Source organism: Alosa sapidissima, chromosome 15 (genome assembly GCF_018492685.1).
Source record: "Alosa sapidissima isolate fAloSap1 chromosome 15, fAloSap1.pri, whole genome shotgun sequence".
Taxonomy (NCBI): domain Eukaryota; kingdom Metazoa; phylum Chordata; class Actinopteri; order Clupeiformes; family Clupeidae; genus Alosa; species Alosa sapidissima.
This window is the reverse complement of record NC_055971.1, coordinates 8,037,011-8,053,394: the sequence shown is the minus strand read 5'-3', so window position 1 is coordinate 8,053,394 and position 16,384 is coordinate 8,037,011. Positions and strand designations below refer to the sequence as shown.

Genomic DNA, 16,384 nt, shown 5'->3' with positions numbered 1-16,384 from the left:
CTGAACCCGAGCGAGCAGTGGCAGCTCTTCAAACACCACGGCCAGCACCTTGAGCTGGAGTTCCGCCTGCGCTTCCACTGCGAGGCCAACTATTACGGCTCCGCCTGCAACCGCTTCTGCCGCGCCCGCGACGACTTCTTTGGACACTTCGACTGCGACGTGGCCGGAACCAAGGTCTGCAAGGAGGGCTGGACGGGCCCAGAGTGTCTTGAGGGTGAGTAGAGCGCGTCCTTGGGGGATGCAGTGTCATCTGGGACAGTCAGACATCATTGGGGAGAAAGTAAAGGTGGAAGAACCAATGTAATTCACAGCATATTTTGTCAAAAGTCTTTATGAAGCTACAGCAAGAATTATTAGTAAATGAACAACCAGTGGTAAGTTGACCAAATTAGGTTATTTTTTAACAGTCCATTATGGACTTCTGATTATGACTGAATTGGACTGGATTAAGGACTCCAAGATGATGATAGAATTGACTCATGAAACCCATGGTGAGTCCCACCTGTAAAACTGAGAGTCTGTATGAGGTTGTAGTGAGGTTGATAAGTATGTATGAGGTTGAGTGCTCCACCTGTCTGGTGTACCACCAGCACATTATATTTGTTGTTTTACTGATTGCTTCATTTTTCTTTGCCTTCCAATTCGACTATGCCAACAATGCCTGGTCATGGTGGAATAAGAGGAACGATTGGAATTTTATTTGGGCAGAATTAGTTTCTCTCCAAACAGAGATACTTTGAACCCCTAGTTTTCTTCTGGAGAGTGCTTCACAAAAGCCACACTTCAGCACAACAGTGTCCAGTGAGCTGCTTTTGAGCTACCTTTGCTCTACCTTTCCCTCATCTGCCTCTCCCGATTAAAATAGAGGCCGATGAGGGAAATAATGTGGCGGATATGAGCGAACCGATGACATCCTCTGATGCGGCCCTCCATCCTGCACTGACTCTCTTCCTGAGCGTCCGCTGAGCATCCACCCACGGTGATGACGGACGTAACGAGACACAGGAAGAGCAAATACTCGGCCCGCTTCCCCTTCTTCTCCCAGGGTCACGCAGGAGGGACCCGGACACCCATCACATGGGTGCTGACTAATATTGACACTGCAATGGTTAGCCAGGACATTGCCTGGCATTGACAGCATGGGTGTAAAATCCAAACAAACAAAGAAACACTTGACTCCTGAATGAACTATATAACCCTCTGGTGCGATGTTAGAGTAGTAGGCTACGGCAAAGGTCACGGAACAGTAAACCATTTTACGACCTCTTTAACTTTGTATCTGTGGAGCTGATACTATGCTTCTGCACTTGATATGTACATTGACCAAGTCAAGCAAAGTGGCCCGTCTTTGACACTATACGAGTTCTTGTCCCCTGCTGGTAAGCTAAATGTGACATACGGTTGCTTAAGGCCCACAATACCTGTTCTTTATGCGTCGACTGTTTGCCAAAGGTCACTAAACCATTATCAGCTGGTATCTTGGATAAACAGGCTATTCAACACACCTCCTGTTGCTCTGTTTATGATATGTGTGAGATAATCCTGATGAGCATTAACACCTTTTCAGCATGGCCACAGCCACGTGAGTGGAAAATATGTGGGTGTCTTCCGCCTGTGCCATGGCGTCAATTTGTGTTTACAGTGTGGGTCGGTGCTCTGTCTCTCTCTCACTGTGTGTGTGTGTGTGTTGTGTTGGCAGCTGTCTGTCGGCAGGGATGCCACCGGGACCACGGCACCTGTAAGCAGCCCGGCGAGTGCATGTAAGTCCCACCCACCCGTAGTGTTCAGAACACTCCCCCATGCCACCATCACACACACACACACACACACACACACACACACACACACACACACACATCACCGGTTCCACTGCTGCACCAGATTTCATGTTGTACTAACTGAATTAAACGTCTACAGTATTTGCTCAGTGGTGTTCACTATTTCCTGTTCTCTTTCATCTTCCAATGTTTCTTCGCGGTTCTCACTCACTTTCATCTTTGTGTGTCTTTTTCTGTGTGTGTCTGTAGCTGTAGCTACGGTTGGAGGGGCAATTTGTGCGACGAGTGTGAAACCTTCCCTGGGTGTGTCCATGGCACCTGCACGGAGCCATGGAAGTGTGTGTGTGACACCAACTGGGGTGGACTGTTGTGCGACAAAGGTGAGAAGAGAAGTGTGATACTGACTGTGTGTGTGTATTATAAGAAACAGCTGAGGTGTGGTAAGGGCGTTGACCTACAGAGCTCAGATGATCTCTCGCAGACAAGAGAGGCCCAGATCAACACCCATTCCACCAAAGTGTATTAATGATCATTTTACCAGCACTCGCTTCTCCAAGCTCAGCAGGCAGTGCTGTCTCAGTGCGGAGGCGTGGGACCCACGCGTGGGGCCCTGGTGGGCTGTGGCTCTGTGGGAGGGGGGGGGGGGGGTCAGGTCATTGTCAGATGGCGTAAGCCGATAGCCTTGAGTGAGCCGAATGTGAGCTGGGTGCTGCTCATGGGCCTGAACGCTCTCCCACCATTCAGCAGACCGGCTACAGTCCCAGGCCACACAAAGGGAGCGCGGAACAGGCCCACAATAGAAACCCCCCCCCCCCCCTCTCTCTCTCTCTCTCTCTCCCTTTCCCTCTCTCTCTCCCTCTCTCTTTCTTTCTTTCTTGATTCCTTTCGTCCAGTCTCCCTTTCATCTCTCTGCTTTGCTCCCTTTCTCTAACCCTGTCTCTGGGGCCATGGCCACACAACACCAGACATTCCCAAGCTGACCCTGTTCCCACTGACTTAGACGGGCCTTTTTTTAAAAGTGTACAACTGTGTGCCAATATTTCCTCTCTTACATAATGCACTGGTTTTCAGTGTTAAGTAATATGCCAGCTCTTTGATGGGCCCATGGATGTGGATTTGTGTCATTTAAAGGGTGTTAGTAGCGATCTGGTACAGTGTTTAGTTGCAGTGTTGCTGATCAAGGACAAAAAAACGATAACAAGCTCAGATGAATTCCTGTTTTTTTTTCTTCCCTTTTCTTTTTTCGCCATGTCCCTGTTCCCTACTTTTGCCTCCACTCTGTGAACTATTTTGTTCATATTTAGTTACTTTGTGTCCTCTGTGCTAATCTCTATGGTATTCTCCCTCCCTCTCTCCCTCTCTCTCTCTCTCTCTCCCTCTCTCTCTCCCTCCCTCCCTCTCTCCCTCTCTCTCTCTCTCTCTCCCTCTCTCTCTCTCCCTCCCTCCCTCTCTCTCTCTCTCTCTCTCTCTCTCTCTCTCTCTCTCTCTGGCTCTAGACCTGAATTACTGTGGCACTCACTCACCCTGCAAAAACGGGGGTACGTGTGGCAACACAGAGCCCAATGAATACCAGTGTGTGTGCCAAGAGGGCTTCCGTGGCCGAAATTGTGACATTGGTGAGTTAACACATAACACACACACATGCAGTATAAACAAACCTAGTCATCTTTGCCTGATTTGCCTTGATTTAAAGCCTTACTCTGAACTTCAGTCCTTGTGTTTTTTTGTGGCTGAGGGTGACACTGGGGCAGTGGGGCACTGGGAGCATTTATCTGGGTCACAAGAAAAACACTTACTTATCACACAAGTCTTACAGTGTCTGCATCTCTCTCTCTCTCTCTCTCTCTTTGTCACTGCCTCCATCTCTTTCTCTCTCTGTCTCTCCCCATCGCAGTGGAGCATGCCTGCTTGTCGTCACCCTGTCTGAATGGAGCCACTTGCGTAGAGGATGACAACCCTGCAGGCTTTAAATGTGCCTGTGCAGATGGCTGGACGGGTCCCACCTGTGTAGACGGTAATCCTCCCCAATCTGGCCTTAATGGGAATAAATAACTAACAAGTGCACCTACAGCACACATCTGCACGCTCAAAAAACACTTTTGCACTCTCAGCTTGCGTATTGAGATAGAAAGAGAAGGATTTGTGTAGTGTGTGTGTGTGTATGAGTGTGTGGTAAGTAGCTTTGTGATGGCAGTTAGATGCTATTTCCACATGCAGCAGACAGTGATCTTGGTGTGAACTAAGGCCTTTGGAAGATATTTTGATTTGAGCTGTACCGGAGATTCACCCACAAGCCACTTAGTTAATTAGCTTAAGCATTTAAGTTAATATGTGTATTTGAACCCAGGTTACAGTACCAATCTCATCCACACTACAGCCAACCCCCCATTGTCACTACCGGTAGACAGTACTGCGTTCATTGGGCTATGAATGTATGTAAAGCTGATGTCTACATCGCCATGGTGAGACTTATCACGCACCAAAGTGATACTGATACAGTGACGTACCCAGTTGATTGAGATTCCACACTCATGAAGTTTTGCTTTGTAGTTTAAGTATGTATTCTTTATAACTTTGAAGAATATAAAAATCTATGCAGCAGCCATTTTCTACTCAAATAGTAAAGGACCGTTGACTACGAAAATTACTATAAAAACGGCTGGTCAGATGTTCACACTGCGTTTTCTGCTTCCCATTAATCTAAACCCGCATTTTGTCATGCTACCCAGAACTGATCAAGTCAACTGATCTGCCCAGCACCAAAATACCATTCTGGGTGCAATTTTAATTCTCACTAGTAAATTTATTGTTTGTCACTCACAAATACACACACAATACCATATATAAAGACAGCCTCTCTCTCTTACCAGCATATTTTTGTTCTAATAGAGTTAATTAGATTTTTCGTTGATTTCGTCTTTGTTATAATGAGCATGAACAAGAGCAGCGAGCAGTGAGAGTTTGGGGGGGGGGGGGGGGGGGTGGGGGGGAGTGGACAGAGAGAGGAAGGGCAGCAGCGCAGCATTAAGACGGGATGAGAGAGACAACCACATAAGGACACACGGCCATCATGCATACTTAGATCACCCAACAGGCACTCTGGCTGTTATCTCCACCGTCATCAGTTGATCCATGCACCTTATTGCTCTTGCGCTCTCTCTCTCTCTCTCTCTCTCTCTCTCTCAGCCCACAAGGCACTCCCTGTTTGTCGTTTTATTCCTCATTCTGTTTCTCCAGCTGCCATTTTGTCCCTCCTGTTTTCCTGTTCTCCCTCTCGCGCACCCCGCAACCTTCCGCTATGTTTTTAATTCCTCTCCAGAGAGGTGGAACATCACTGCTGCTGCCACCATCCCATCTCTCTCTCTCACACACACACACACACACACACACACACACACGTCACATACACATACACACACACACACGTGTTCTCACTTATGCATGCACACACACGCGCACACACATGCACAGACGCACACACACACACACACACACACACACACACTTTTGAGATGATGTGTGATGTGTGTGGCAGGCTATTTTATTTATCTGTGTTTGCTCAGGAGCCCGAGGCAGTGAGTAGGGAATGAAAACACACAGCCTGCAGGGGCATCCGCCGCATGCCAGCGCCTTCATCACACAGCTCATCCATGTCATTGCCACATACTCCCAGCGTACATGCACATACACGATCACACACACACAGAAATTCCCACACACACACTTGCACAGAGACAAGCTTATACACTTTACACACACCCTTAGACACACACACACACACACAAAGCATCATCCGTGTAGGCTTATGCTTATGCTTATGCTTTCTCTTCTGAAAACAAGATATTGATACAGCGATCCAGGAACAGCATCCATAGAAAAACACACCTACATACACACACAAGAGAAGTTTAGGGGGAAGATCAGTGTCAAAATCCATGTCGGGCCAAAAGGTAATGAATCCTTTGTGATTAGAGATGAGCTTTGTTTGTTTGTTTATATATTTATTTGTTTGTGTTTGTCTCCCTCTCTCAGCCGTGCTGAAGTGTGAGTCCAGCCCATGTGGCCGGGGAGCCACGTGCCAGGACACCACCGAGGGCTTCCAGTGCCTGTGTCCCCCAGGCTGGGCCGGCAGGACCTGCCAACTGGGTGAGTGATCTGTCTATGGGTCAGAGCCTTGGAGGCTACCCTGTGGTCCCCTAGGAAAGAAGGTTGTTAAAAAAGATCTATCAAAAATAGTGCTTCTGTCCATTCCAGTGTCTCTTTTTTTAGCACAATCAACTTTTCACAAAAGGAGTTTGTCAGAGCTTAAAAGGTTTTCAAAAGGCCTTTGTCAGAACTTGAAATGGTATTTTACATCTACAAAAAATGGTATGAAAATAAAACACAATGAAAACTGAACATGAGTCTTTAATAAATCCACTCATCAAAGGCCTCCCTGCTTCCCATAAGAACTCCCCCAGTGGAGAAGCAGTCTGATTAACCGTTAATGGTTCCACACTGCACCTTCACACTGCATACAGAGTGCAAGTCGTGACCTCTGAGGGCCAAAATCTCTTTATCCGTGTTCCCCGCGAGGCACTGCTGAGCAGCACTATTCAGACTGTGTGTCTGGCTGCACAGCGCTTGTTCATCAGCGTGTAGATGCTAATCTAATTTGATGGAGCTCCAGTCGAAGCAGCCTCCCACTGGTGGCGGCCGACCGGAGGGGGGGGGGGGGGGGGGGGGTGGTGGTGTTGTTGGTTGGTTGGTGAAGCTCCGCTGAGTCTTTATTGCCATGCCAACCATTGTTACCCGTTACCCGAGTTTGCTCTCCGGTGCTGCGGGTGGGAGTGCATCGGGTTATTTAATTAAACACCGAGAAAGAGATGAGGTGTTCGGAGTGTTGGGACAGATTTTGAGGAGGGGAGGACATGCCCGAGCATGTTCAGCCATCGGAGAGCTCATTTCGCACGGCTCCCATCAGCCCTCCACTCTGCCCTCCGCTCCGCTCCTCTCCTGTCCTCTCCTCCTGCTCCACAGAGTGTGTCGCCTGTAATGCGATCATGTGTCACAGTGACACCTTATCAACCCCCAGAGAATCCGCCACAGAGGATAGGCATGCCCCCCCCCCCCCTCTATTTATCTCACTTTCACCCACTCAAGCAGACAAGACTCTTTTTTTCCAGTGTGCGATTGGTTTTCGTTTTTAAAGGCTGATTAGGTTATCTAGCAGACATCTGTTAATGGGTTTACTGGTTTCAAGTATTTAGGTGACATGACTGAAGTGCCAATGATGAGGTCTTTGTGTGTGTGTGTGTGTGTGTGTGTGTGTGTGTGTGCGTGTGTGCGTGTGCACGCCATAGACTATAAATAAGGGTGTATCCTTTGTGTGTGTGTGTGTGTATGTGTGTGTGCATTATGTCGCATATGTCTCACACATCTTACTTAGTTGCCCAGTGGGTCCACTGCTCCATTAGAAACGATAAACAATAAATGGCCTCAGATGCGTGGAGAGAGACAGGTTGAGTGAGTGAGCAGCAGGTCAGTAGGTCAGTAGGGTAGGCAGGTGCTTCTGGTGTGAACTATGTTCAGTACAGATTCTTCTTGAGCATGGGACTGACTTAGAACCAAGTCAACCACAGTCAACTGACATAGATAGACATTGTCAAAAAGTTACATGTATCCACAACCCCACGCCTTGGTTTATCCTGACATCCAGGGCATCTTTCCCGATTGAACGTAGTCCTTGACTGAAAGCTCTTTGTCAATGGAGATATTCATTGAAGTCCTCTTTTATTCTTGGACTGGGCTTAATTCATGTCCAGGAAACCATTCCCTAGTGTAGTATAAGATGTATATGGATGTCACACTGATTAATTTTGTTATGCAAATATTTTTTTTCTTTAGACACCAACGAATGTGAGATGAATATGTGCATAAACTACCGCTCTTGCCGTAACCTGATTGGTGGCTACCTCTGCGACTGCCTCCCAGGCTGGTCCGGACCCAACTGTGAGATCAGTGAGTATGGCATATCAGCTTGGTTTCGTCAAGAAACACTCCCAAGCTAAATTAGGCTTTCAAAGCACGATTTTCTATTAATAATACAATTTCTCCCAGAACTGAGATTAATACATGTCACATGAAACCAGGTCATAAAATCACACCATGTCAATATAGCAGAGACTAGCTTCAGGCATGGTCTGCTCTCTGCTCTGCACTGAAATCTATACCCACAAACATGGATTGTGGCTGAAGAATATTTTCCAGGGCCATACATGGTTCACATGAGAAGATGAATAGCCTGAGCATCCCTAGCCTCAAGTCGTTTTATTAAAGCAATCGACCTCGTAGTTAGAAAGCGGATGCATTCTGGCTATGCCATTTATGCATTTTTCATCAAAAGGCTTGCCGCCCCGTGCTGTCCTCTGTAAGGCAGAATTGAGTATTGATCTCAGGTTTGTAATGCACTCTAATGTGGTCCACAGGGAATGGCAGTTGCCAGGGCTTGTGCCTGAACGGTGGACGATGTGAGGTAAGAGTGCTATTGCGCTACACTGTGTCTACTCCACAGCTGTGTTGGAGGTTACGTGCTGTGTCCTGACTTCTGCACATTCTCCCTGGAACACGCACACACACATGCACACACACACACACACACACACACACACACACACACACACACACACACACACACACACACACACACACACACACACACACACGTCACTCAGACACACACACACACATACATGTCACTCACTCACTCTCTCTCACACACACACACACACACACACACACACACACACACACACACACACACACACATCAGGGTCAAGATGGCCAAGGGCAGATCCACACTCATGTGCCTCCCTTGATGTGTCGTGACGGTGGCTAGTCAGTTAATTTAGCTAAAAAAAAACATTTTCTGAGCAGAAGGACAAAACTTCCATTTTGGGATTTAGGACAACAGCAACCTTGTGTTTTAAATAAGGTTAATATGGTGTCTGCAGCTAATAACGACTCCCTCTTGTTCTCTTCCTCCCCATGCTGGGACCTGCAGGAGTCGCAGTCAGGTTGGCACTGTGCGTGTCCACCTCCCTTCTCTGGGAAGCACTGCCAGATTGTACGGAGACCCTGTGAGAGCGCCCCCTGTCTGCATGGAGGGAAGTGCGTGGAGCAGGAGAGTGGGCAAGGCTTTACCTGCAACTGTCCAATGGGCTTCACAGGCACACGCTGTGAGGTCAGCATCACAGCCTTTATCATGCTCTACATACTTTATTCATAGTGCTATGATCTAATTAGTCTACATTAATGTGTTCTCATTTCATCTTCAGCCAACTAAAAACAAAAATGGTGTGTGTGTGTGTGTGTGTGTGTGTGTGTGTGTGTGTGTGTGTGTGTGTACACACTCGCTGATCCTCCAGGTGCAGCTGGACCCCTGCGATCCCAACCCATGCCAGCATGGTCTGGAGTGTCACCGAGCGGAGGGCAGCTACAGGTGTTACACCAGCTTTTCTGGGGCCTGTCACGGGCAGCACTGCCAAGGTAAGGCACCGCCATCTGCGTCTGAACAAAGATAACAAACATGATATTAATTCATACTTAATGGAGATATTACTGATTATTTAGAAGTGTGTTCTAAAAGAGTGTAAAAAGAATATAAAATAGTTCAATATTTAGTGCATTTCCTATTTTAGTGCAGTTCTTCCTCTAAACTATCCTCTGTCTGTCTTGTCTGTTTGTGTCTAGCAGGTAGTCAAGGCAGCTTCGTCACGTCCATGGTGATGGTGGGCGTGTTCGCCCTGGCACTAGCGGCCGGTTGCACGGCGTGTGCCGTGCTGCTCTCGCGGCTTCAGCGCCGGCACCAGCGCAAGCAGCAGCTGCAGGGTGGCAGCATGGCGCGCCACGAGGGCGCGACCATCAACAACCAGCGGGACTTCTGCGTGCCCGTCCGCAACGTGGAGCGCGGAGCGCCCTTGCTGCCCGCCTCCGGCCTGCCACCGCCACCGCGCTGCTGCGCCGCCGAGGAGATCGAGCTGACACTGCCGCCGTCGCCCGCACCCTCCCACTCCTCGCCGGCCCTCAAGCCTGCCCACCTGCCCAAACTGGACATCTCTAACCTGGAGCGCGAAAAGCTTAACCGCTTCCACTACACGGACAACCATGAGCAGGAAGCGTGACCTGCCTCTGACCCCTTCCCAGCATCCCCCTCCCAAGACTTGTCAGTGTTTGTGACCCCCCCCCACCCCAGATACCCTTACATGACAAGTGCTCTGGACCCAAAGGCAACAGGCCAGCCCTGCCACCCACTATTAGAACCCTCTTCAACCTGTCGTGTGTAAGATGAGGACCTTATGGTTGACTGATGTTGTGGGGTTGTGGTGCTTTGGCATGGCTACGGAAGGGACAGAGCCATAGACATTTTTATTTATGCTGGTGTGGCTTCGCTGGCAACAGATACCGTTACCACTGTCAAAATGGGATTCACAGATATCAGTGAAAGGTGCATTATTAGTGTGTGTGTGTGTGTGTGTGTGTGCATGCGTGTGTGTATTTGTGCTGTATTGTCTGTGCCACTGTAAGTGATCTGATGATTTCATGTGAATGTGTGTGTGTCTTTGTGTGAGAGTACTGGTTTTTCCTCTTTGTGTGGGTCTCACTGTTTCTTTCCCAGCCTTTGTCTTAAAACTCGGTGAATTCTCCCTGGAGGTCCCCTCACCTGAACACGTACATTTAGCCAGACACTATGGCATCTTAAATGACTAGAGTTACTGAAGAAAAGGGGAATTTTCCTGAACAAGGGACAGCCAAATAATTGAAGGAGTGACAAAGGGAGCATAGCAATTGTGGAAGAAAGTTGCAAAAGTGATATGGTTGATTAGAAAGACATGAAAAACCAAAAGACTGCGAGCTGACAAAAGAAAAAAAAAGATTCTTACTAAATGTTGCCTATGCTGTGTTGCAGTTGTAAAGGATGTATGATTTTTTATACTTGTATGTAAATACTGATCCTGTAAATATGTTGTACATATTGATTTGGAGCATTCTTTTGTACTGCAGTTCGTTTCAGAATGTTGCCATTTTAAATTACTTCCTTTTTATCTTCATTCACTCCTCTCAGCTGGAATTGCAGCAGGATTGGATTGTAATTAAAGTGCATTTATGGAACAAATGTTCTCTCACTGTGAGTGTGTGTGTGTTAGAGAGAGAGAATGTGTGTTTGTATGTCAGTGTGGGTGTGCGTGCTTGCTTATTTGTGTGTGTGTATATTTGTGTTTTTGTGTGACCAGATAAAGTTCCTAGATCATTTCTCTGAGAGTAATAAGCCTTACATACGGCTATCCTGTGTGTTTTTCTCCTCTCACATAACACTTGTTTGCTTTACAGTGAAGTCTCATATTGCATGGCACAGATCTGTAGTTTTCATGACATCCTTTCCAATAACGTGGGGCCGGGCAGGCAAATAAAGGGAAATTTCATCATGGAAAGCTGTGCCCTCAGCTACTGTCAGTGTGTCATTAGGTCACTCACACACACACACAAACACACTCTCTTTCTCTTTCACACACACACACTCAAGGACATCAAACATGTAATTTGTTTAACAAAACACAATGCACTCACAAAACGTGTCGGTGAGTTCAACATGCCACTTTTTTTCCTGGAGATATCGAAGGCATGAGCCTGCCGCGGGGCTAAATGTGTTAAATTGTTTTCATCAGCGTACAGCTCTAGGTGTGCGTGACGGCCAGAGAAACCAGGCCAGGGGCCAGAAGAGTGAGAGTGCTGAAACTCCGTCGCCTATGAGAAACCTGACCTTTCACCTCGCCGCAGACAGGGAATGTGCGGAAATGACCTTGAGCTTCCTGTTCCCACCCGTCCGTGAGGAAATGTAGGAAATAGAGTACTCTTAAAACACACTCACTCAGTCCATCACTCTCTCTCTCAGTCTCACACAGTCAAGCTCACATAGACCCCCTCCTTCCACACCTGCTGTGTGGTTCAGGATGCCGGTCCCACCCTTCTCTAAATGCATTGTGAGCCATAGCCTGTAATGTTTTTTTTTAAATCAGTGCCTTTGTTCACTTGTCTTGGGCATGTGAGGCCTCATTGGTGCCAGTGTGCTACACCACTGTTTCTCAGCCGTGAGGTTTTTTCGCCCTGGTATTGTAGAGCTTCAGATCAAGGTCACATGCATCATGGCAAAGCCTTATTCTCTACATGGCTTCATGATCTCTTGTGACCTGATTTTCTCCCTATCTTCACCCAAATAAGTTTCTTACTGAAACAAGATTAAAAAGTGTTAAGGGAATAAAAAAGAAAAAAATATTAATTAAAAGTGTGTCGCTGAACTGATAGGAGTTTGCAATTATGATCAAACAGGGTCATGTCCTGATAAAATATGAAATCTGGCATATTTGTACAAAGTTATTTTATTTTAAAATGTATATTCCATTTGACAGTCTAAAACAGGAAATACACCTCAACTGTCTATTCATTGATATGATCAAACAGGGTCATGTCCTGATAAAATATGAAATCTGGCATATTTGTACAAAGTTATTTTATTTTAAAATGTATATTCCATTTGACAGTCCAAAACAGGAAATACACCTCAACTGTCTATTCATTGAAGCGTGTTTTACTCACAGTACTATACCTAAACTGTGATCTAACAATTAGATCAGTATTAGTCTACACAGAATTTCTATCAAATTACAATTACATTAGAATAGTCTACACAGAATTTCTATCAAATTACAATTTCATCAGCTGTCTGACTAATGAGGAAAAGAATGCCCTTAGGAATCCAAATCCAGGGAATTTTAATTCTCTTCACATTCCATACATCACATACATGGTGATGTTCTGTTTCAACAATGCTGAAGTTAAAACTTCTGCTGTTTTGTGTGAAATGTATAATTAATGACTTTAGATACATACATTACTTTTGTGGAAGCAAAGCCATTTTATCATGTAATGCACTACAATGCAAAGACATGTCTTTTCAAATAACAATTTATGATAAATTAAAATAACATTATTTTGGTGTCAATGTACTCAAGAGTGTGCATGCCATATCCACACTTACATAAACCATAAAATAAACATGATAAATCATGGTAGTCTATTAAATACATTTAAAGGTGTCAAACGATTCAGAAATGTTATAAATGATGAAAAGCTGGCCTCATTTACAGAGTTTTTAAATCTAAATGTTAAAAATGTTAAAAATATTCCTATGCTATGCTAGATACATGTGATGTCAGGCCTTAATATGATATAATAAAAGCAGTCTGGCCTGGCGACTACTCATGCCATCTCTCTTCTATATAAGAACGTGAATTACAAATGGTGATGAGATAGTGAGCCTATCATATAATGTATAATATATAATCTTTTAATGAAAAGTAGCCTACATCGTTCCACTATTTTCAAAGGTATCGGTTATGTTTTGGACACGGAAATGAACAAAGCTGCAATGCAATTCATAGGCAAGCTACGCCATCTGCAGGTACCTCAAGAGAACGCATAAAACTTGATGCATAGTGAATCCAAAATTGGTGGCTAAAATTACTTTTTGGCTTTTCATTCATTTCTGAGCCTCATTTTCTGAGGGCTAAGACAGCCGCGAAATAGGATAACAACATGCACGCGACGTCGACGATGAAGTGGACGTGACCGCTGCTATTGTTGGGGGCAAACACCTTACTGTCTATGGGCAACGCTTGCCGGTAATCAGAGACACCTGTCTGATTTCCAATCAGGGACACCTGTTTCTCCATTGGCCTCCAGTGATCGTTGCCCGGCGCTATTGGCGGCGCTATTTACATAGGCTACGTTCTGGAGCCCAGTAGGCCTTCTAGCTTTCTAATATCTTTGCATGTGAATACATCGTGCCAATCATGTGATGTGTCGTGAATACATTGTAGCCTACGTGATCTCGTCACTGGAGCGAAGTTGGTATTGTGAAGCCTTGCTTACGCGCAATTCTGCCCGAAATAGATGCCTGATAAGTGCCCAAAATGCGTTGCAATATGGCATGCACCGACTGGAGGAACTTGGCTTAAAGGACTTTGAAATCACATAGGTTACATTAAAAAGTGCGTCCAGGAGTGTGGCATACCCTGTATCCTTTCAATAAAGGTCACATTGATGACTCTGCCACAGTGCTACAGTCGATTAATATAAATGAGAAATTAATTAATGTTTATGCAATTGGTATATGCTAATGGAGTTGCGTCATATAGGCCTACTGATTAAAATTATGTTTTGCCTTCAACTAAACAACGTGTCTGAAAGGTTACTGGGGTTCTTGCTCTAGCCCCCTCCTTCCAAGAAAGTGCATGGTGGGCTAAATCAGCACAGCACTGGTCAAATCCTGGTAATTCAGAACCAGTTAAGTGGACAGCGACAACTCAGCTGGGATTAAACCATCAAGTTCACACAGGGCTGGAATGTTAATTAACGGACTGCAAGAGTAGACTGCATCGCGGAACATGCTGAGCTGGCAGCTGGCGAAGTCTATCCAAACCAATTATCTGATACACTGGCTTACATATGGAATATGTAGGTTTCTCCAAAATAATAGGCTAAGAAATTGAAAATACTATCATCCAAAGGCATGGCGACAGATGTAAAGCGTTTGTTAGGTCCAGTCTACGCCTGCCATTACATTGCCAATTTAAACACATTAATACAAAACTGGACTATTCTCGACCCAGAAGTAGTAAGAATGGACATACCATCATGTATAGGGCTACATTAATGCAGCAATATAATCAACCCATACTTTTGATGATTGATCATATCTTCTTTGACTTCTTGTATGGGCTTTATACCCTAGGCTTGTAGCCAGAGATATGGTCAGTCATGGTCCTGAAACAGACATCAGTCTTCCAGGCAAAATGGGGATGCAATAGAAGACTAAAATAAACAAATGCCAGATATATTTCACAGCTATAGGCTACGGCAGTGATATAGCCTATAGAAAATTAACTACCTGGATTTGGAATTGGAAACTAGGATTTAAAATCACATGTGTTGAGGTTCTAATAGTTGGGGGTTTTAGATGTAGGAACCAACCATTTGTGAAAACAATCTTTGCCTAAACAGACTGCCTATAGCCTGACGAGCCAGACCCAGCCTGCCTATAGCATAAATTATATGATCGCTTAACAGCTTGACAGGCATTTGCATAAACTGTGCAGGCTACAATTGTGTCATTAATAAGTATGACACGTCCTACAGCGAACAAAAATACCTTTCAACATCAAACCCGTATGTCCAAACAAAGAAAAGTAATATTGAAGCTATAGACCTCTGAAGTTCGCCTACAAAAAAGCTGCCATCTTTGATATCTTTGATATCTGGTGATTTTTCCTATGGGAAAATAACATGGGGATTTTGAATTATCACACCTATTAAACTCTCACGGGGATGAAAAAGTCTGAAATGCAGACGTTTTCCTGAACACACTTTTGTCCTCTGCCTTTGAGTGGATATTGTGATCTCCGGTACGTGAAGGCGGCACACTTAGATTTTTGCTACCCCAGAGCTAACTTACAATGCAACTTGCCATAGGTAGTTAGCTTAACAACCGGATCTCCTTATATGGGCAAAGATGCCCGTTTTGGTTCTTTTTTGTAGGCGAACTTACATGAATTCGTCATTTTGACATCGGAAAACTACTGCCCCTTTAAATGTAAAATTAGGCTACCGATACTTCCTGCCTCCTCCGCCCACACTTTAGGAGCACCAATAGCATTTCAGAATATTAGTGTATTTATTTTCAATGATGCTTTGCGCCGATCGATATGACGATATAAATCTCAAACTTTAGAGATGTGTCCTCCAATAATTCTTAATATAGGTTCAATTATAGGTGATATAGACTTAACAAATGGGGTACATGCATGCATTTCGGGGGTACAAAAAACAACCGTGATTGAGCTGCTCAGGTATAAATCCTAGTTATATAGCCGGAACAACCACCCTGCTTCGTCTGCCAGGATGATCCCCGGTGGTCCGGAGTGCAGGCTTCAAACCTGTAGCTGCCTAGCGGCAGAGTGGTTCGATTCCACCTTCCAGGCGTCCTGTACACGTCGGTGTTACACATACGAAGATTCAAGCAGGACTCAAGATGATAGGGTCATGACATTCTCTGCCAAGCAAAAGCATTAATATCAGTGTCTACTCTTTTCAAGTGTAAATACAATGTACAGATGGTGCGTCACATGTTTATAGGCCTACAGGTGCGTCCTGTCATAACATTCTTTTAGGGCAGATTATTTACTTAGATTTTATTTGATTGATGAAAAATCATTTCAACAGGTAGATAGGCTATAGGTCAAATATCTGAGCTACAACCAGACAAGATGGCTCATAGGCTATAAATCTGTTGCTTATAGGTTATTGATTTTAAACATCTGTTCATATTCTTTGTTTTTATTCTGTTCTAATAATTACCTATGTTAACACAAATGAAGGACATTGAGAGGTGATGACATAACCTACAATATAGTTTACATGGGAAGGTCTGACAGAGAATGAGTTTCTCACTGCCTTATGGTAAAGTAGCATAAATTCCAACCAAATGATGTATGTACATTTTATTTCTGTGT

At 45.1% G+C, this 16,384-nt stretch overlaps 1 protein-coding gene and 1 non-coding gene across 3 annotated transcripts in view; both read left to right on the top strand.

Moving 5' to 3' along the window:
• The window catches only part of LOC121683621 (protein jagged-1b), a 34,737-nt gene extending 23,805 nt beyond the window's left edge, over positions 1 to 10,932 (top strand). Inside the window, exons 4-14 of one of the 2 annotated variants that reach the window (XM_042063327.1) lie at positions 1 to 214; positions 1,700 to 1,760; positions 2,028 to 2,158; positions 3,275 to 3,394; positions 3,673 to 3,792; positions 5,811 to 5,924; positions 7,665 to 7,778; positions 8,246 to 8,292; positions 8,821 to 9,000; positions 9,185 to 9,305; positions 9,513 to 10,932. The exon at positions 1 to 214 is cut by the window's left edge and continues 41 nt beyond it. In XM_042063327.1, the coding sequence (XP_041919261.1) occupies positions 1 to 214; positions 1,700 to 1,760; positions 2,028 to 2,158; positions 3,275 to 3,394; positions 3,673 to 3,792; positions 5,811 to 5,924; positions 7,665 to 7,778; positions 8,246 to 8,292; positions 8,821 to 9,000; positions 9,185 to 9,305; positions 9,513 to 9,940 (1,650 nt within the window). In that variant the 3' untranslated portion in view covers positions 9,941 to 10,932. Of the gene's footprint in view, positions 215 to 1,699; positions 1,761 to 2,027; positions 2,159 to 3,274; positions 3,395 to 3,672; positions 3,793 to 5,810; positions 5,925 to 7,664; positions 7,779 to 8,245; positions 8,293 to 8,820; positions 9,001 to 9,184; positions 9,306 to 9,509 lie in introns of both variants that reach the window. The other variant, XM_042063326.1, reaches the window with a different exon arrangement.
• Positions 10,933 to 15,767: 4,835 nt separating this feature from the next.
• Positions 15,768 to 15,854, top strand: trnastop-uca. The gene has a single exon. It is a non-coding gene; the product is annotated as a tRNA-Sec (tRNA).
• Positions 15,855 to 16,384: the final 530 nt, after the last annotated feature.